Source organism: Aquarana catesbeiana, linkage group LG11, assembly GCF_042186555.1.
Source record: "Aquarana catesbeiana isolate 2022-GZ linkage group LG11, ASM4218655v1, whole genome shotgun sequence".
Taxonomy (NCBI): domain Eukaryota; kingdom Metazoa; phylum Chordata; class Amphibia; order Anura; family Ranidae; genus Aquarana; species Aquarana catesbeiana.
In genome coordinates, this window is record NC_133334.1 from 71,713,869 (window position 1) to 71,736,796 (window position 22,928).

The 22,928-nt window shown below is 41.5% G+C and overlaps 1 protein-coding gene across 1 annotated transcript in view; it reads right to left on the minus strand.

Moving 5' to 3' along the window:
• The window catches only part of ANO3 (anoctamin 3), a 620,027-nt gene that overhangs the window by 289,191 nt on the left and 307,908 nt on the right, over positions 1 to 22,928 (minus strand). The window contains exons 6-8 of the mRNA XM_073604550.1: positions 18,317 to 18,417; positions 12,524 to 12,568; positions 1,747 to 1,878 (exon numbers count right to left, since the gene is read on the minus strand). Coding sequence (XP_073460651.1) covers positions 1,747 to 1,878; positions 12,524 to 12,568; positions 18,317 to 18,417 — 278 coding nt within the window. The remainder of the gene's footprint in view (positions 1 to 1,746; positions 1,879 to 12,523; positions 12,569 to 18,316; positions 18,418 to 22,928) is intronic.

The window sequence follows — 22,928 nt, forward strand, 5'->3', positions numbered from 1 at the left end:
TCTCTCATACCAATTACTACTATCACCAAGACAGGAAGTAAAGACAATAGGGACAAAGACAGTAAACCTGTGTAAATATTGCCAGATGGTGCTGAAGCTTATACAGGGCTGATGGTGTGTCCTTCTCATGGGACAGTGCTCGAGCCTGGCAATTGGTCACTATACCAGGGGGGATCCAGGGGGGCAATGGGGCAATTACCCCCCCCGAGAAATTAGTGACAGGCAGGCGGGTGTATCAGTCAGCGGGGCTAGTGGGTGAGCCGGTGGATCAGTTACCAGGGCCGGCGGGTGAGCTGGTGGATCAATTAGTGGGCCGGCAGGTGAGCCAGCGGATCAGTTAGCGGGGCGGAGGATCAGTTAGCGAGCTGTCAGATGGATCAGTCAGTATGCTAGCGGGTGAGCAGCCGAACAGGCCAGCCGGCAGGTGATCGGGCAGGCCGGGGAGCAGAGAGATGACATCTCTCCCTGCATCACCGCTCTCATGCCCTCACTGTTACCGCTCTCATGCCCCCACAGATTATATAATTTCTCTGCTGCCTGCCTTCAGGCTGGCACACAGCAAATGAGAATCTGCACCGTGTAGCTGTAGCAGGAAAGTGACACAGCAAATTACAATCTGCATCTGGTTGCAAGGTGATGTGGCAAGTGACACAACAAGTGACAATCTGCATCTAGTGACAAGGTGACGTGGCAAGTGACACAGCAAGTGACAATCTGCAACGTATGGCAGGTGACGTGACAATCCGCACCTTGTAGCAGGCAAGTGACACAAGTGACAATCTGCAACGTGTGGCAGGTGTAGTGGCAAGTGACAATCCGCAATGTGTGGCTGGTGACGTGGGAAGTGACAATCCGCAATGTGTGGCAGGTGACGTGGCAAGGGACCATCTGCAACATGTGGCAGGTGATGTGGCAAGTGACAATCCGCAGCGTGTGGCAGGTGATGTGGCAAGCGACAATCCGCAACTTGTAACAGGTGACGTGGCAGGTGACAATCTGGTGGCAGGTGACAATCCGCAATGTGTGTCAGGAGACATGGCAAGTGACAATCTGCAAATTGTGGCAGGTGACATGGCAAGTGACAATCAGCATCTGGTGGAAGGTGATGGTGGCAAGTGACACACTCTGGGCTCCCACTGATTCTGCACTAGGGTGATTTGAGCTATTTTATATTCCATATAATAATAGAAATAGTGCGCTTCAATCACCCTAACACCATAACAACCATGGTGCCATGATGATTGAAGTGCCAACACCAGCCATTTCCATGATAAATTGCCTGCAAAAAAACTTCTTTTCTGGCAGTGCCCCTCCCGAGACTAGACTCTGGATCCGCCCCTGCACTATACTCAAGCACTGCATCATAGGCAAAGGTCAAATGCTTTTCTTACACAAGTTCCATGGAGTGACAGAGGAGTGCCAGGAGGATCATTATGTATTAGTCTGGGGTTGGTGTTTAAAGAGGCCCTGCCACTTTACCCTGAATGGACTCAGTGGCAGAGTTTCTTTAACTACAAAAACCCAGTCTGTCTCAGGATTTTCTGGGGCTGCTGGAGAGTATGCAGCATTTTTTCACATACAGCTCATACTTATCTCCCAAAAATTAACCTATAGAGGATGTTCTGACAAATTAGCTGCACCACTGAGCCCTTTAAATCTCTAAAACTGCTGACATACAATCCAAGTGCTTTCTTGTGATCCAGTGTAATGGACAATGAACACATCACGTTTACAGTTTTTACTTACTGGTGCATGCGAGCCCGGCTGAAAGGAGCTGTATAACAATCTGTCTCTTCTAGGTCTGGAAGGGCTTCCTTGTCAAGCTTCATTGGGTTTCTAGGCAGCCAGCTTTTAAGTTGTCTCATGTTCCTCTGCAAACTAAAATAAAGAAATGCTTTATAAAAATCAACATGATCTGAAATGACCTTGGACAGAGAATTATAAGACAGCTCAATCTTATGTTTTCTATGCACGGTGCAAGGGGGAATGGGATGTTAAAGGAAAACATTACCCATATAATGGGTGGAGAGCAATGTTCTTTTAGGCTTGACATATTGTGTGTTCACAAAAAAGCTCCCGTGTTTGCTTTAGTAAAAAAAGTTTAAACATGCAGTATTTTTTAGGAAAAAATTTCAAGCAAGTAAATAGAAAAAATAACATAGTTAATAAAAATTGCCACTCATAAAAAGTAATATAATACAGATATGTATGTATTTTTTTTTTGTAGATGCAGTGTTGCATCTGAGGTTATGTTTTGAGCATTTTACTGGTTTGCTTTTGTCATTGTCCTGCAATACGTCATGTTTTTCTTCCTATGACAACAGTTCACATAAATAATTAATTCTAACAACTAATGTAATTTTAACAATTTATTAACCTTCAAACTTTGCCCCCAATAACCTGTCAATCAACACTCTTTGTCCATCCAACAGATCTTCAGTTCCCACACAGCAATCCTATCCCTCTTTAGCTCTTCAAATATCATGTTCTTTGCCCAAAACTAGAGATCTATCCTGGCCATTGCGTCCTACATGTTGCTATTGTGTTGGCTTATATGACAAGCTATTTTTCCATGCATGTGATGCTCTTTTTTTTTGACCCAATGGAACCTCAACTTATCTGAGTGAGTGGCTACCCTTTACCAGCATGAGGAGGTGAGGTGAGATTATCTCAATTGCTTTCATACTCATTATTTGGAGTTTACATGCTTTGCTGTCTTAGCACTCTGGTAAGTACATATTCAGTTTCGGTGGTGGATACTCACAGATGAGGGTGGTCATGGACTGTAACCGATGTCATCTTTAACCACTTTTGCTGCACCAGAATTTTTTCACTTTGGACTTTTTATACGTATGGTTTAATGCATATATGTTATGAAGTTACACTGGGATAGGTAACTCTGCTCCATGCTCTATTTTGTTTTTTTCTATCCCTAAATGACTACCCAATGCATGGGAATGGGCCAGATCCAATACCATCCTTGTGTGAGAGCGAGGAACCATTAGCTAATTCACAACTGGTGGGCATGTGTCGCTGACTGCAAGGAATCCAGAGGTCACTGGCTTCCTAACAGTTAGCCTAAGAAAGATGTCAATGAGAAGGAAGGGGGTGTGGAGGCACCAACTCTGCTGACACTGTCATATGGTGTAGGTGTAATGCATACACTTACTGTTAAGTCGGTTCAGATGGGGTGGCGATGTCCATCGAGGGTTGTGGTGTCCTGGGATGTGCTGGTGTAGAGGTGCAGGCTTCAGTAGCGGTCCTTCCGCTCAGGGGATTTTGGTTCCTGGTTGAAAACGGCTGTACAGCGGTGTCCAGTATGTGGAAGCTCCATGCCTAACCACCCTGGAACGCGGAAGCGGAAGTGACGTCAGCGGTGCACAGGAAACGTCCAGACACAGAAAGGAGATAATCTTCTGTGTCTGAACGTTTCCTGTGCACCGCTGACGTCACTTCCGCTTCCACGTTCCAGGGTGGTTAAGCGTGGAGCTTCCACATACTGGACACCGCTGTACAGCCGTTTTCAACCAGGAAACAACATCCCCTGAGCGGAAGGACCGCCACTGAAGCCTGCACCTCTACACCAGCACATCCCAGGACACCACAACCCTCGATGGACATCGCCACCCCATCTGAACTGACTTACCAGTAAGTGTATGCATTACACCTACACCATATGACAGTGTCAGCAGAGTTGGCGCCTCCACACCCCCTTCCTTCTCACTGCTATGCTCATAGAGGCTATGGACACCCTCTGAGGATAGCTGCCTCCTCTTTCTCCCCCCTTTTGTTCTAACATTAATGTACTATTAGAACCATTATTATACCATTCCATTCCTGACATCACAAAATCTGGAGCGCCGGAAAACCCTTCTTCTTCATAAGAAAGATGTCAAATTGAGCAGTGGTGGTAGTTTTGCAGACAAAAGTATAACTTCCTTCTGCAGCCGGAGATTCAGTTTGGCAAACAGAATTATATTACAGTCAGAATCCTAGGCTCATCCCTAGATAACAGAATTAAGATATACCTGTGCTCAAATCCCAGCTTGTACATGCATTTAACTCCTGTTTTATATTGCAAAGTTTGCTAAAAAGGGTATATACAGTGCCTTGAAAAAGTATTCATACTCCTTGAAATTTTCAACTTTTTGTCATGTTACAACCAAAAATGTAAATGTATTTTATTGGGAATTTATGTGATAGACAAACGCAAAGTGGCACATAATTGTGAAGTGGAAGGAAAACGATAAACGTTTTTCAAATTTATTTACAAATAAATATGTGAAAAGTGTGGCGTGCGTTTGTATTCAGCCTCCCTGAGTCAATACTTTGTAGAACCACCTTTCACTGCAATTACAGCTGCAAGTCTTTTTGGGTATGTCTCTACCAGCTTTGCACATCTAGAGAGTGAAATTTTTGCCCACTTTTCTTTGCAAAATAGCTCAAGCTCTGTCAGATTGGATGGAGAGCATCTGTGAACAGCAATTTTCAAGTCTTGCCACAGATTCTCAATTGGATTTAGGTCTGGACTGGTCTATTCTAACACATGAATATGCTTTGATCTAAACCATTCCATTGTAGCTCTGGCTGTATGTTTAGGGTTATTGTCCTGCTGGAAGGTGAACCTCCACCCGTCTCAAGTCTTTTGCAGACTCTAACAGGTTTTCTTCTAAGATTACATTGTATTTGGCTCCATCCATATTCCCATCAACTCTGACCAGCTCCCCTGTCCCTGCTGAAGAAAAGAATTCGCACAGCATGATGCTGCCACCACTATGTTTCACAGTGGGGTTGGTGTGCTCAGGGCAACGTGCAGTGTTAGTTTTCCACCACACATAGCGTTTTGCTTTTAGGCCAGAAGATTCAATTTTGGTCTCATTTGACCAGAGCACCTTCTTCCACATGTTTGCTGTGTTTCTCACATGGCTTCTCGCAAACTGCAAACGGGACTTCTTATGGATTTCTTTCAACAATAGCTTTCTTCTTGCCACTCTCCATAAAGGCCAGGTTTGTGGAGTGCACGACTAATAGTTGTCCTGTGGATTTTCCTACCTGAGCTGTGGATCTCTGCAGCTCCTCAAGAGTTACCATGGGCCTCTTGGCTGCTTCTCTGATCAATGCTCTTCTTGCTCGGCCTGTCAGTTTAGGTAGACGGCCATGTCTTGGTAGGTTTGCAGTTGTGCCATACTCTTTCAATTTTTGGATGATGGATTGAACAGTGTTCCATGAGATGTTCAAAGCTTGGGATATTTTTTATTTTATAACCTAACCCTGCTTTAAACTTTTTCACAACTTTATCCCTGACCTGTCTAGTGTGTTCCTTGGCCTTCATGATGCTGTTTGTTCACTAAGGTTCTCTAACAAACCTCTTAGGGCTTCACAGAACAGCTGTATTTATACTGAGATTCAATTACACACAGGCGAACACTATTTACTAATTAGGTGACTTCTAAAGGCAATTGTTTCCATTAGATTTTAGTTAGGGGTATCAAAGTAAAGGGGGCTGAATACAAATGCATACCACACTTTTCACATATTTATTTGTAAAACAAATTGAAACTATTTATCATTTTACTTCCACTTCACAATTATGTGTCACTTTGTATTTGTCTATCACCTAAAATCCCAATAAAATACATTTATGTTTTTGGTTCTATCATGTCAAAATGTGAGAAATTTGAAGGGGTATGAATACTTTTTCAAGACACTGTAGCAGTGTTTAGAGGGTTTCTCCAGAATTTCTTATCATCCCTAAGTAAGGCTTCCATCATTTTGATCCAACTGTGTCCTCTTAAGTTGATTTCCCTTAATTCCCTGTCCCAGAGACATATCAGGAAGTAAGAGGCAATCTCTTGAAAGAAAGAAGATATCCCCTCCTAAATAGTTGTAACCAGAACAGGTTTCCACATTGGCAGACTTCGCCTCACCTCCTGTTCCTGTGACAATGCAAACAAATTGGATTTCCCATTGATTTCTGCACTGGAAATAAAAGGCGTACATTGTTACTTTCTAAAACCCTGGCCAGATATACTATACACATTGGTTTTTGGCACCTGGAGTCTCACACTGAAAACTGCCAGGACTATGCACTACAAATGAACGGTAAAAACTGACAGTTGGAAAGAGAACGTTTGCATCTATTTGGTTTCCACTGAAAAAAACAAAACAATTAATTTCAGATGCTACAATAAAAGATGGTTAGATTTCTTCCAAGAAATTAGACTGCTGTATCACAATTTATTTTGCACATTTTGGTAGGGGAATAAAAATCAAATGTAGGCAAATACCCACACGTGAATTATGGTACATGAGTCAATTAGCTACAGTAAGATATGCAAAGCTTACAATTACTTATTTTTTAAATCGGCACAGGGGACATCGTGGCTGCTGTATTTGGTGAAGTCTACACTCCTCTGACAAAAACATAACCCCCCCGCCGCCACGTAACATTGCAGCGGTAATCTACTGTTGTTGTGAGGGGTTCATATGAGCCGCTAGACCTGTCATAGGCACTCATTCATTCATAGAAGCTGTACTATAGCTTCCAGCAATGAAAGGAGGAGGAGGAGGATGAGCAGAGGATATAAGGTTTGTCTCCTCCATTCATAGAGCGTTTTTCATTGTAGTAACTAATAGTACAGCTTTTATGAAAGGAGGAGGGGAGGAGAAAGGGCAGCCATAGTCAGCACTTTTGATGAGTGCCTGTACCATGTCCAGTGGCTTGTATTAATCCCTGTAGCACTGGAAGATTACCACTGCAGGGCTATGTAGGAGTGCAGAGAACTGAAGGTTTATAGCTTTATGCACACTGGATGTTTTGCCATCTCTCCTAGCCGCCTTTCCTCCTGGCAACAGCATTTTTAGGCGCATTTAGGTGTATCAAGAGCTTGGGCTTTAATTCATTTTATTGGTCAAAATAACAACTTATTCTGGCTATTGAAATGAATTAACACTCAAGTGCTAAACGCGCCTTGAGTTAACCCATGTTTAGAAGTATATACACGCATCATGCGGTTTTTATGCCAAAACGCAGCTTCTCCTGGGCACACTGGTAGCATAGTTTTTTTGCCTCTAAACACCTATGTGTGCATGGGCACATACTGTAGGCTAACATGCAGGAAAGTTTAGAGGCAGAAAAAAAAAAAGCCATACGCCCCTAATGCAGCGTACACACGGGCGGACTTTTCGACCGGACTGGTCCGACGTTCTATCCGACAGACTTTCGGCGGACTTCCGACGGACTTTCCGAACAAACAGACTTGCCTACACACGATTACACCAAAGTCCGACGGATTTGTACATGATGACGTACGGCCGGACTAAAATAAGGAAGTTGATAGCCAATAGCTGCTCTAGCGTCTGTTTTTGTCCGTCGGACTAGCATACAGACGAGCGGACTTTTTGATAGGAACTGGGTCTGGCAGAGTTCCGACGTAAAGATTTGAAACATGTTCCAAATCTAAAGTCCATCAGATTTTCGACCGAAAAAGTCCGCTGCAGGTCCGATGGAGCCCACACACGGTCGAATTGTCCGTCGGACCAGTCCAGACAGGTTAACATGTTAAAAATAATTAGTGTGCATGAGGCCTAAAAGAAGAGAGTAGGCACCAACATAGGAGACATTTCTCATACAATGTAAGTACCATCCCTTGTGCTGATTTTATTTTAGAAATTAAATAAACATAGGCTTTAAAAATCCAAGTTATTATTTTAGGCAGGTCTATGGAGATACCATCTAAAATTGAATTCGGAAGGAATCCAGTTCGACTAACCTGGGTAAATTTACCTGGAATAACATTCTTTTTTGTTTGTTTCTTTTAACCAAAACATATAGACAAAAGGCAGAACTGTGTGGGCTTATTTTCCACATGTTGTTTGCAGTAATAAATTTTATTGAACTATAAATTTGATCTGAATCCCAAGGGTGAAATAAAGGAGATGGGACGGATGCCAAGAACTTGGGCATGTCAAACTACTACAATATCATTGCCTAGAGCTCATAAAGGGATAATGGAAGCATTCATGCAGCATGGCTACTTCCTTCTCCTCCTAGCCCCGTCACCCTTTTACCATATCAATATAGCAGAATTTAGCACAATAAACATAATTACATCATCATTATCAGGTACCCAATATAACTGTACAAACCATTGTTATTGTTTTATTAACTTAATTCAAAATAGAAATTAATGAGCTACAGACAAAGCTTTAATTAATGCATGGTTGTCATGATTTTGGCTTTTTTGGCAAGTTAGATTTATGCATTTTACAAGCTTGAATTTGCATTCTAAGGATTACTAAGGTAAGCAGGCACAAGCAGTTCTGGGTAAAGGCTACAAGCAGTTGTGAATTTATGCACTTAAAATAGTTAAAATTCATTGTTTTACTAGAAATCCTGTTGAAGCATAATTGAGAGGTATGAAAAGCAGATTGGTTAGGAGGAACTAATTCAATTATTTTCATAATGTATGGAAAGAGTAATCTGTGAAATGAAGGCTATACTGGAATACTGTGGGCAAACATGTGCATTGTCATGCTACTCAGAAGTATTAAATGGCTAATAGAGAAACTGTATTACAAAACAAATGAAGTTCATCTATTATTTAAAAGATAGTTTATTGGTAATAAAAAACTTAAAAGCACCTATTGGTACTACCTATATGGATATAAATTATGGGACATTTTACTGAGACTCATAGAAATGAACAAGTGACTTGGATAAGCTATAAAAAATATCTACAACAAGTCCAGTTGAACATGACTAACTATTACTAGATACACCGTGACTTGGAGAAATGAGGCCTTTCAGAGACATACCAAGCAGATTGACTATGCACGTGTGTTATTGCATTCTGCATGCTGGTCCCAAGCCCAAGCAATTGAGGAGGGTTGAGGAACGGCTTAAGAAAAAATGCTGGCTATGACGACGCTCGTGCGTGATGACGTGACAGCTTTTTTTCTAAGCTGTCCACCTGCTATTGCTTTCGTTTAAAGCGGTGATTGTACACCATGAAGTTATTAGGTGCAATTTTTGATATACCATTGTAAAATCTTTTTGGATGTGATAAAAGGCTTAAGTTTCTAACGTACTTAACTGGAGTATATTTTTTTCTCTGGTGGTAATCTTCTAAAGTGGAGGAGCTGGGAGTCATTGGAGTCATTGGAGGAATTTATAAACAAAGAGAGTTTGACCATTTATAATTTTATGGTCCATCACATCTAGTAAGAGGCCTCTGTTAATGGTGTTACATGGTGGCGGAACTCTCTTCAGGTTTGGGTGTATGCACTGCCAATGGGTGAACTTTGGCCTTTTATATAGATTTTTAATTATAAAGGTGTTTGTACCTGTACATTTATATTGGCATAAGCTCACAGAAAAGAAGATTTTTTTCACATATGGACTGTTATGGACCTTCACATATGTTTGTTTTCTATGTAATTATTTTGAGCTTTTTTCTTGTTATTTTAGTTTTCACTGCTGGTATCGCAATTTTGTAGTAGCTGCCTAAAATTTTTTTTTGATCTAGCGTGGATATATTTTGGTTCTATTAATAAGAAATATAAGCCATGTATTATAAACCCACGAGATAGAATAAAATAATATAAATTCACAGGCTAAAGCATTCCCATACATCCCAGTAAACCACCATCTCCTTGCACATGTATAATTTCCACTCACAAAATGGTGGATATGCTGTCCACTAAAAAATCTGGATTTAATTTATTATATTAGTTTTTTCATATGTACTATATTTTAATGCTTGTTTTTTGTCAATATCCTTTGGACACTGACCTGCATGCTTTGGCCAATCACAGCGCGCTCTGCTGCGAGAGCCATAATTGGGCAAAGGTAGGGGGGCTCAATTGGCTCAGGAGGACTATGTCCACACCCCACACTATATAAGGCTGTGTACATAGCGGCTGTATAGTGTGTGGACAGAGATACTGTAGATTGAGCTAGATTAGGCAGGCAGGTTAGTTAGTAGCGTGCAGGCAGTGTAATATATATATATATATATACATATACATATACAGTCTAGTGTATATATATATATATATATATATACTCTTCATTTAGTGTAGACTAGATATTCAGTGCAGAGTCTATATTCAGTCAGTGCAGGTAGTGTAGTATATATTACACAGTGTATTGAAGTGGTTAAGGGGAACCCCGTGACAAAATTAAAAAAAACATTGCACGGGGGTCCCCCCCACAAAATCCATACCAGGCCCTTAATGTTTGGTATGGATTTTAAGGGGAACCCAGCGTCAAAAAAAAAAAAAAAAAGTTGTGGGAGTCCCCCACCAAAATCCATACCAGGCCCTTCAGATATAGTATGGATTTTAAGTGGAACCCCGTGCCAAAATAAAAAAAATGGCGTGGGGGTTCCCCCAAAACCCATACCAGACCCTTATCCGAGCAAACAGCCTGGTAGGCCAGGTTATGGGGGGGGCGAGCGAGCACCCACCCCTGGAACCATACCAGGGCGCTTGCCCGCCCCCCTATGTGAATGAGTATCAGGCACATTGTACCCCTACCCATTACTCCAAAAAAAAAGTGTCAAAAAGTAAAAACCACAAAAGACAGTTTTTGACAATTCCTTTATTAAAAAAGAAAACAAAAAAAGTGTACCACGATGTCCATCCATCTTCAATCACAGCGCCGATGAACCCGAAAAAAAAGAAATAGAAAAAAAAATACTGCCTCAATGGGAGGTGTCCCACCGACTGCTGTCTTTCGCGGTGACAGCTGTTATATAGGCAAGGGCGGTGCCAACCGGTGAGTGACCCTGCGCCTTCTGATGTCATGTGCCATCGTGGCAGAGTTTTTTTTTTAATCTTTTTCTGGTCCGTCGCGCGCCATGATTGAAGATGACGGGACAAATTTTTTCTTTCTTTTTTTAATAAAGGAATTGTCAAAAACTGTCTTTTGTGTTTTTTACTTTTTTACACTTTTTTTGGGTGAATGCGTAGGGGTACAATGTACCCTATACCCATTCACATAGGGGGGCCGGGATCTTGCTAAAGGGGGCTTCCAGATTCTTATAAGCCCCCCACCCGCAGACCCCCACAACCACCGGGCAAGGGTTGTGGGGATGAGGCCCAGAGCACCCTCCTCATGTTGAGTGCATGTGGCCTGGTATGGTTCAGGAGGGGGGGCGTTTGCCCCCCCATCCTGTCCTTCAGGCTGCATGCTCGGATAAGGGTCGGTATGGATTTTGGGGGGGACCCCATGCCAATATTTTTTTTATTTTGGCATGGAGTTCCCCTTAAAATCCATACCAGACCTGAAGAGCCTGGTATGGATTTTGGGGGAGACCCCACACTTTTTTTTTTTAATTTTGGCGTGGAGTTCCCCTTAATATCCATACCAAACCCAAAGGGCCTGGTATGGACTGGGGAGGGGAACCCATGCAGTTTTTTTCCCTTGATTTTTATCTATATTGTCAAGACCTGGCAATACATTACAGCCGCGAGCAAGTTTAAATTACATTTTTTCCTTTAGAAATGTCATTTTGCTGCGGTATTGTAAAACACATCAGACAGACGCGCTACTTTACAGGCAGACTAAGGGGACCCCCAGGCACCATATTTAAAGGAATATTATATTTTTATTTTTTCACTTTAAGCATTCTTAAAATCACTGCTCCTGAAAAAACGATCGTTTTTAAAACTTTTTTTACATTGATACATGTCCCCTAGGGCAGGACCCGGGTCCTCATACACTTTTTTTTGGCAATAACTTGTATATAAGCCTTTAAAATGAGCACTTTTGATTTTTCACATTAGTGTCCCATAGACTTTAACAGTGTTCGCATGTTCACACACATTTTTTGCCTGTTTGCATGTTCTGGTGCGAACCGAACCGGGGGGGGGGGGTAGGGGGGCGGTGTTCGGCTCATCCCTAATTATTAGTTCTTCAATCAACGCAGTCACAAACTAATATACATAAGATAGGCAACAACTAAAGGGGAGATTTACTAAAACTGGAGCACTCAGAATGTGGTGCAGCTGCACATGGTAGCCAATCAGCTTCTAACTTCAGCTTGTTTAGTTAAGCTTTGGCAATAAAACCTGAAAGCTGATTGGTTACTGTGCAGAGCTGCACCAGATTTTGCACTCTCCAGTTTTAATAAATCAACCCTTAAGTGTACAATAGCAAGTACAAGGTCTTGCTACAGGTTTTATTAGGCAGTGATAAAAGAAAGAAAATTTTCAGGAGAACCGAAAAACATTTTATTTACATTGGAATTTCCTTTAGGCAATAAAGAGTTCTTGTCTAAAGTTTGCTAAATGTAAATGTCCACAGTATTTTCCAACACTTGAATGGCAGTTTTCTTGTCTTAATTACCAAACCGTCCTTCCCATACGCTCAAACGTATGGTCACCATTTAAGTGCAGTATCTCCCTAAAAGTGAAGCAAAGCTATACACAGCATAAATTCACAACTGCTAATGGGAGGGTTTGATTGATTTTGCAGGATGGGTAATTGGCGAAATAAAAAACAGCATCACCCACCAACCTGCCCATGGTTTTGCTCTTCCAGTCAGTGTAATAACATTTTTTCCTGTAAGAACAGCACAAGTCAGCTGAAGCGTCACATGAGTATTTAAACCAAAATGGATTTGGGTTGACAATATAAGTATGTCAAAGACCATATGGATATTGCAATTTCAACAATTATAGCTGCACAGTTAACTAGAACCCAGCCTTTAACAAGTCATTTTTGATTACCAATTTGTGCATTTATTGACAACAGTGAAAAAGGTTCAAGGAGTAAGGCTGGAACTGTAAACCTTAGATGCATTGGCTACCAACCTCTGGACTCTTCTAACCTTCTAGCTGGCCAAGATGAATGGTGTGGAAAGCAAATGAAAGTAAAATGACTGAATGACTGTGTGCCCTTGTCTTGAATTCCATCCTCTAGGCCTGGTTCACACCTATGCATTTTTTAGTGTGTTTTGCATTTTGCAGAAACACATTACACTCCATTTAACATGGTTTCCTATGTGTCAGGTTCACATCTGTTCATTTTATGGAAAGGGGCATGGACTTTTTTTTCCAGTTTTTTTGGTTCCATAAACTTCATAGAATTCCCTGCAAGGGAATTTGCTCCAGAGCTTAGTAAATGAGAGGAAGCTCCACTGACTTCCATCATCCAATCATGTGCCAGCAAAAATGTTGTTTTTTTTTTTTTCTCGCATGTGATTGGGTATTCTTTGCAAAGTGAAGCTTCACCTCATTTAGTAAGGACTGGAATAAATGCCCTTGCTGAGTGCAACTGCTTTTGCAAAGTGCAAAGTCTATTTGACTTTAGTAAATAAACCCTACTGAAGGCATATATATTTTGGGAGCATTTATATGATTGCTGTTAATGCACTGGGCATTCTGTGTAATTAGAAGAATTAACTTAGGAAACTAGAGAGGCAGAGAGGCCCCCGTAATGGGGTTACATCACCCACATTTCTAGTTGGGACACCTTCTTTACAATCACATTCATGTAGCAAACCTGGTATGAACGTACAAAAAGGCAAATCTCTGTAAAGAGACAATGATAGCTGACACCTATATAAACAATAAATAATTGGTATGGCAGGTGAAAAAATCAAGAGAAGCTCCTGCTATATACTCCAACCAAGCTAGGATAACCTGTGGTTTGCTATACATTTAGCTTCTGTAGAGTGCTGCATACATAATTGTCCAGCAGGGGGCACTTGGACACAATTTTTTCACTCTCTACTGAATATTATGCACATTTGTATTGTAATTTCAAAATTTGGAGAAGAAAAGTGATAGAGTTGGTCATAGCAACCAGCCACATATCTTATTTCTCTATCATCAAACCATATTGCACAGACTTCTTGCCTGCCCCTTTATAAGGGTGGATCTAGGGCTAAATGGTGTGGAAAAAAAAAAAAAAACACACACCAGAGGGAAAATCCTGATAAAAAGTTTACTAAAGTCCCAAATCAGAAAAACAAGAATACTGACATCCCAAGGGTGCGGAGGTCCTCTTCATCAAGAGAACATGATAAAGCGGGCCGCTGGAAGAAAAAAGAAAAGTGGGTGTTCTTGTTTTTCTGATATGGAACTTCTTGTTTTCTGACTTTTTGGGTACATTTTTTATCAGGATTTTCAGTTTGGCATGCTGGCTTTTTTGTGATTTTTAAAAAAAATAAACTTCATTCAACAGAAGTCTTCTAAGGGCTCGTTCATCAGGGTGGCCAAAGGGTGGTAAAATCAGGTGACTTTACCGTCCGCTGACTGCCTACCTAAAATAAAGGGCTGTTCATCTATCGCGGCTGCAATGCTTTGCTTTATGGCAGTGGCAAATATTAAACAGCAGGTTACATTCCACAGGGGAAATCGCTGCAGAGCGTGACCTATATAAGTGTATGGGACTGTGCTGCAACCACCCTGCAACCGAGTACAATGCACGTGATTGCAGAGAACACCTTATCAAACAGCGGGTCACTTTTTTAGAGGGGCTGTAAGGGCTGACGCATGTATGAAGGAGCCTTTAGAAACAATTTGTGGGGTACCAACAGCAAATGTATTTAGATATCAGAAAAAAAATTACTGGTGCTGGGGGCTCCACAGGGTGAGCATAATTGACCTAACTGGTACAGCTGTCATGTGATTGGCTGTTGCAGAAAATACTTGTATTTTTCTTTCCTCCAGTTCAATGCAGCAAACACCCTTATTATATCATCTTACTATATGGAGGTCTGTATTCATTGTATGAAATTACATTTATACTTATAGAGTATCTAATGTTAAGACTTTGTGTTTTAAATAGAATGGAGAATATTTAAAAGCCTTGTCCTCTATTTTATTATTATTATTCTATTATTTTTCTATTATTTATTATTATTATTATTATTATAATTATTATTATTAATGTTATTATTGCTGTCTGTATCCCACTGGGTAGTTTTCCTGTCCCAGAAATACACAAATTGAGACTAATGGTGGCAACACAAGCATCAAATTTATTATCTGATCAATAATGTTTCAATTAATATGGCAAAATCTATAACTTCCTTTTCAATCGATTGAGGCTGGGTTTACACTGGTGTGAAATCACATGACAGGAGAGTGTGACCGGCTATCAATGGAGCAGAATTGCAGAAGGGCCCTGTGCGTCTTCTGGTCCGTTTCAGGTGGAAATTCAGCCAAAAATTCAGACCTGATTCGCACCTGAAACGGTGAACAGGAATGCACCGGACCCCCTGCTGTGAGCCATGGCCACAGCTAGTGTGAACCCAGCCTTAGACTCAATATAAATCGGAGTTGATCAGCCAGGGTGGACATTTTCAGTCGTTTTGCATTGACTAGCACCACTGAGATACTTTGTTCATGAAAACGAACGTATTTCGATCAATTAGATTATAACAGTGATGGCGCACTTTGGCACCCCAGATGTTTTGGAACTACATTTCCCATGATGCTCAACTACACTGCAGTATGCATGACCATCAAAGGAAAATGTAGTTCCAAAACTTCTGGGGTGCCAAGGTTCACCATCACTGGATTGTGAGATTACATGGTGAAAACAGAGGTGCGATCTCTAATTTACAATCATAAATTACAATCATATTTTTACTATCAGTCGAAACCACATGTGTGTGTCACATCGATCAAAAAGGTTGTCAGTTATAGATTGATTATTCCTATTGGAAGAAATTGATCAGAAAAAAAATCAACCATTAATTGAAGCATGTATGACCATCATAAATCTCTCCAAAGTGAAGGACATCCCCTCTTAGACAGCTGTCACTGGAACAAGTGTCCTCCGGGGAAAATTTCTCTTCTGTTCCTATTCTGGTGACAACTCAGCATTTTGGATTTTCCCTCATTTTGATACCCAGCAACAATGGTCACCAGGACAGATAGGAAGGAAGGGGAAAGCAGGACCTCAGACAGCAATAAAAACCTGATTAATTAACACTTAATCCTATTCACACTTGAGCGTTTCGCCATGCAATTCCCAAAGTGCGACAACACTCAAGATGAAGAATCCAACTATTCTCAATGGGCCCATTAACACCTAATTATTGTGTCCCTTGTTGTGTGACACTCTAAAAATTATGTGAACTTCTTCTGGGGCAGGACTGTGCGGTTTTAACCCCATAGATTTTATTAGGAGCTCCTGAAAAACACTTGAAAATGTGTGTAAATGTATATGTTTTTTAGGTGCACCCATTAAAGTCTATGGGGCCAAAAAAATGTAATTCTGCTCCTGTACTACAAGTCATGTGTGTAAAAGTGCAAATGGGCTCACTCTAAGGCCTCATTCACATGGCCATGTGATTAAAGCGGAACCTCACCCAAAAGGGGAAGCTCCGCTCTTCCTCCTCCTCCCCCTCTCCTTCTGTAGATTTGGCACAACATTTTTCTTGGGGGGGGGAATGGGTACCTGCTTTTACAGGTACCCGCTCTCCCACTTCTGGTCAGATCGCCACAGGGATCAGAGTGAAAGTTTGCCCCCTCCCGCAGCCTTCTGGGACACGTCACAGGTCCCAAAAAGCTGCAGGATCAATCAGATAGCACAGCACGGCTCCACATGCACGGTGAGCAGCCGGCTGGGAAGCCGTCAGCAGTCACAGCCGGCTGCCCGCAGTGAAGAAACCAGCCGGGTGAGTATGGCGCTGGATCCCTGGATAGGTGAATGTCTAATTATTAAAAGTCAGCAGCTACAGGATTTGTGAACAATAAAGGAGGGCGCCAGATCAGTATATATCAAAAATAAACCGCAATTTATTCTGAAAACACTTACATCTAAAAATGATGTATACTACACACAGGGCTGGTAGAATGGAGCAGCGATCTCGATGGACTGGAGAGTAGCTGCAATTGCACAGGCCAGGAGCATCCGGAGCTCTAACACAGGCCACTGTCAGTGTGTCCACAGACTGGTAGAACAGGTGTGGGGGGGGGGGGGCTGCAACATGTTTCTGAGGCACCGCCTCCTTCGTCAGGAGAAAAATCACTGCTCCATTCTACCAGCCCTGTGTGCAGTATACAGCGTTTTTAGATGAATTTTCAGAATAAATTGCGGTTTGTGTTTGACATATATTGATCTGGCGCCCTCCTTTGTTGTTTACGTGCCTTGATACCCATCGAGGAGCTGCCAGTAACTGCACATGTCTTTTCTCCTATCAAGCTTACCACCCTCTTGCATATGTCCTCTATGGATTTTAAATGACTATTTGTCTGCCAGTGGAGCGCTGACTCACCTGCTAATTTAGTGAGTGATTTGTGTTGTTGTAGCTACAGGATTTGTTGCTGCTGACTTTTATTTTTTTAATAGACAACTGAAGAAGTGCTTTAATTTGCAATTATAGGACATTTCTAAATGCATATAAATACCTAAATGGAATAATTTTACATTGTTAACTTAAACATAGGTGTATTCAGTTCAGATGCATTTAGAAATAAATAGAATGCTGTGTGTACAAGGGAAGGTTAGATACTCTGAATGCTTTGAAATGCATCTAAGGCTGGATTCACTCCTATGCATTTTTAGTGCTTTTTGCATTTTGCAGATTTGCACTACAGAACGTGTTCCATAGGAAATCATCTTAAATGGACTGTATTGCAAATCTGCAAAATGCAAAGAGCACTAAAACTGCATAGGTGTGAATCCAGCCTTAGTGCACTTAAACCCAAGTAGGTTTGAATGCGGAAGGCCCATGTGAATGAGGGCTAAGGCTCCGCTCACACCTATGCAGGAGCGATTGCATGAATGTTACCCATTCATTTCAATGGACTTCTCAATGCATGAAAATTACAAAACAGAAGTGCAAGCACACATTAAAATGCATGGCACTGTGCTCCCATGCCTTTTGGAACATGCTTTCCTATGCAAATTAGCAAAGTTTGTGTTGGGGTGCTATTAAGAATTAATGGCACCACAAAGCGCCTGCAAAAGCACGCAATTTTCCTGCATCGCACAAATGGGAACCTAGCCTAAAACTTAGCCATACATTCTAGAAAGCATCTCTTATTTTACCCTATATAAGGAAGTACAAAGCAAAAGTGTAAGATAAAAATAGCTGTCCCCAAGGGCTACTATAATCCTTGTAAGCGATGTGCTAGATTTGAAAATGGCGTATGGGATTCAGGCCATGTAGGATTCCGCAGGGGATGATAATGAGCACTGCTGACCATCAGAGGAGCTTGTTATCCCATCAACAGATTTTCCAGCTTGATGTGTTTCCCATGATTCTATACAGAGTTATGAGCCCATTACAATTCAGATAAAACCACAGGTGTTAAAAATTGGATCAAAAAGGAACTCAAAGACATATACCTAAAAGGCATCCTGATGTTCATCCTCTCGGCGTATTTGCACAGCGTATCCCACGGACAGTGGATTTTGACAAACATGATGTCATTGTTGGTAAACGCACTCTAAAACAGGCAAAAGTAAAATCATTTGAATAATATATTTACACAGGACATGAGCCAAAAAATAAAATAAAAAAATAACAATATGTTAAAACATAAAATAACAATAAACCAGCTTTTACTGCAATATTCACCTTCAATCTTTCAAAGCAGTACTTTTTCCTACCACTAGATGTCCTCAGTCTTATGGCCAGCATCATTCAACTCACTGCCTCTGAGCATAGGTTGTCCTGGACCCGCCCCCAGCCTGTGACCGGACAGTGAAAAGAGATGCAGTACAGTGACATCTCTCATTTTGTTTTCTGTTTTCTCCTCCTATCAGCATGCTTCTTGTAGGCACATGTACTGATTGTTTTTTTGTGCTGCTTCTTCCTCTCACACTCCAGCCCTGCTATAGGGGACTGCAAGTGGCCAATACCAGGTCCAATTCAGGTATTAAAACTGCTTGCATTTAAAAAAAAGATTGATAAATGTATATATATATATATATATATATATATATATATATATATATATATAAATATATAAATATATATAGTAATACCTTGGATTACGAGCATATTTCGTTCCAGAAGAAGGCTTGTAATCCAAAGCACTCGTGTATCAAAGCGAGTTTCCCCATAGGAAATAATGGAAACTCGGATAATCCATTCCACAGCCACTGCTTATCTATGCTTATCTATGCAGTACCGCATGTGGCCAGAGGTGCCAGAGAGACACTCGGGAACGGAGTGTCTCCAAATGTTTCTGAGTGTCTCCAAGTGTCTTTGAGTGTCTCCGAGTGTCAACGGCGCCTCGGATTGTGAGTAACGCGGTTTAAAAATGTTTCGCAATACGAGCTGTTTTTTTAAGAAAATCCTTACTCACTTTGCAAGTGCTATCTCACAAGACGAGCAGGATTCAAGCCGTTGGAGTGTGCAGTACTGCATTTGGCCAGAGGTGTGGGGCGCCGTTGACACTTGGAGACACTCGGAGACACACAGAGACGCTTGGAGACACTCAGAAACACTCGGAGACACTCCGTTCCTGAGTGTCTCTGAGCGTCTTCGAGCATCTCGGAGTGTTTCCGAGTGTCTCTCTGGCACTCCTGGCCACATGCGGTACTGCATAGACAAGCAGTGGCTGTGGAATGGATTATCTGAGTTTCCATTATTTCCTATGGGGAAACTCGCTTTGATATACGAGTACTTTGGATTACAAGCCTTCTTCTGGAACGAAATATGCTCGTAATCCAAGGTATTATTATATATATATATATTAAACATCAATGATTACGGAGATGCAATAATGGCAGGAGAAAAGAGAAAAAGCTTTTAGAAGAGCCGGGCAAATGCCCAGTGTGCAGGAGGCCTAACACTGAAAGTGTGTTACTGGCTGGATCTCCGGGTGAAAATGAATTAGAAAAGGCTAAAAAAAGAAAACGAATGCAGCCATCACATCTAATGATTGGTAAGCTGCATTGTATACAATTTTTAACCTGCAAGTGTTAAAAAACACAGGTTAAATAATATACTCATCTTTCCTCTGGATTCCCCTTGTGGCACCTACTGTACATGAGGGTGACATAATCCTCCTTCCAGCAAGATAGGGGGAAAATGTACAGCTGGCCAAACCTTGCTATCACAAAATATGGAGTGTTCATAATTCTCTAGGATCTCTTCAACAGGAGAATGATGTCACCCACACACTCAGGGAGCTGGAGAAATGGTAAATATAATTAATAATTTGGGAGGAATTCAGAGTACCCTGAAACCGATGTAGGCACAGGGAGAACATGTAAACTCCAGGCCATGCCATGGTTGGGATTCAAACTGATGACCCCAGTGCTGCTAGGAGGAAGTGCTAATCACTTAGCCACTGTGCTGCCCATGAGCCTGGATGTCATTGAACGCACCTCCACTTAAACCCAGCTGCACATAGGGATAAGTGCCATCCAATTTCGATCCATTTAATCATGGGTCAAAAACAAACTGACAGAACGCCCCTGTGAAAGGGGCCGTAGTCAGCATTGTATTATGGGAGAGGGTCTACATTTAAAAAGCAAACATTGCATGGACCTTGCATTCCACTTTAGGCAATAGGTAGCACCTAGGTGAGCGATCTGTTGTTGTAAGTTCTCCAGGAGTTTCGAACAGAACATGGAGGACCAGAGACACTTTACAATCACCTCCCTGTATAACACCAATCTCCCTCTTCATAATATAGCTTGGGGGTCATTCTTTAGAAAGCAAAAAAAAAAAAATTGGAAAGGTTAGAAGAACCAACAAAAAAGGACATTGATCTCCACTGCACATTGATGCCTCTTCACACACTTTTTTACCTTTTAATACAATCATAATCAGTACACTCTTACGTGGTCTGCACTCCCTAGCCCTGCTGGATGTCCAAGAGTTGAGAAGATTATGGAGAGAGTGCAGACCTAAAAAGGAATGTAGTGCTTGACGAAACCCTATGTGCAGCAATTTCCGAGTGCGTGTTAACAAATTTCAAATGATCACTTGATCTAAAATCATGCAGATTGTCTCCCGATCATTAGGGATGAGCTCAGGTATACTCAGATCCTAGTTCGAACCTACTTGAGCGAGCCCACTAGGAAGCTGTCATTGAACTGTATTCACCATGAGCCTGAGAGCATTATTCTACAGCAGCCTTTCTCAACTAGTGTTCTTCCAGAAGTTGTTGGGGGGTTCCTTGAGCTATGGGCAATTTCTGTTTCTCAGATAAGTAACCACTGGGGTTGATTTACTAAGGCTCCATTCACACTTGTGCGACTTGTCTTGCCACTTGGGACTGCAAAGTCACATGACAAGTCGTACCCCATGATTTCCAATGAGTACCATTTATATCTGTGCAACTTCAAATCGCAGCGATTTCAAAGCAGTCCCTGCACTACTTTGGCCCAACTTTCATGCAACTTGAGGTAAATAGACCTCAAGATTACACAGGCATTGCTTCAAGTCGTGTCGACGTTGTTTCAAAGTTGCGCTGCAAAGTCAAGTCAAGGTCGTACAAGTGTGAAAGGGGCCTAAAGGCAAATAGACTGTGCACTTTGCAAAGTGCAGTTGCTCCAGAGCTTAGTAAATGAGCAGAAGCTCTGCAGACTTTCATCATCCAATCACGTGCAAGCAAAAATGCTGTTTTTTTTATTTTTCTTGCATGTGAATGGTTACTCTTTTCAAAGTGAAGGTTTGCCTCATTTACCAAGCTCTGGAGCAACTGCACTTGCAGAGTGCACAGTCTACAGTATTTGCCTTTAGTAAATCAACTCCACTGACGCCAATGATCTTTTTAGCTATTTGTAAGGGTGATTCTTTCCACTGACAGCAAAATTAAAGAGAATTTGGGAAGAATAATCAATCAGTCAATGGGAAATTGACCATCGCAATTATGGACCATGAGCTGTAAACATAGTATTTATTTGCAGGGCATTCCCAAGTCTGGAAAGTTTTTTCAAGGGTTCCTCAATGTTAAAAAGAATAAGAATCTACAGACTTCAGAGGGCTAAGCCTAGGGCTTAGCTGTAAAAGTAAGATTTATGGAGAAGGTAATTATCACAGTAGATTATTGGTCAGCTCTTGGGTTCTTGGCTCAAATCCCGGCCAGGACACCATTTGAATGGAGTTTGCATGTTTTCTCTGTGCTTGTGTGTGTTTTCGCCAACTATACAAAGATATGCTGGTAGGTTTACTGACCTCTGTTTAAACTGGCCCTAGTATGTGTATGTATGTATGTGAGCAGTGGCGGTGCGTGGATTGTGGGCGCATGGGTGCAGCCCCCCTCTATCCCTTCCACCCTCCCTATCCATGCTCCCGGCCCCTTTAAGGATGCCAGCCGCATGGACTCCTATGGCGGGGGTGGGAGGGGGTGCTGCACCAGCATAACAGATACCGTTCTTGGACTGTATCAGAAATGATCATGCAAATCGGTTTGTTGCATTTCAGCAAAGGATTATGTTATAGAATAATTGTTTGCAGTTGTAATTCTGCTTAATAGAATAATTAGAAGCCCTTTTGCGTATTTTAGCTTTTATACATGCAGGCCAGCAAAGGGGGTGCTTGCGGGCATTACCAGAGCCCCCCAATTGGATACAATGGTGTATTGAGCTGAATGACTTTGTAAACATTGATAACATACTGCCATAGGTGTGTACAGCCTGTTGCATTAGGGTGTACACCTTAAAGCTCAAACACGCATGTGTGTGTGGTGTGTGTGCATGTACAGTAAATTATATATATATATATACACACACACACACACACACACACACACACACACACACACACTCTTATAAATACATGTAAAAAGCATTTTAAAATGTATTAACACACATGAACAGTGTCAGTAGGGCAAAGATTGGTGGCAGTAAGGCAGTAGGGCAGTGGACGGTGTTGGTAGTTTTTTTAATTATTTTGTACTAATTTATTTAGTTTTATTATTTAGTACAGTTTTTTTTTTCTTAGTATTTTTTTTTTTTTTTAACAATTTTTTTAGGAAGCCCTGTTGGGGGGCTTTGG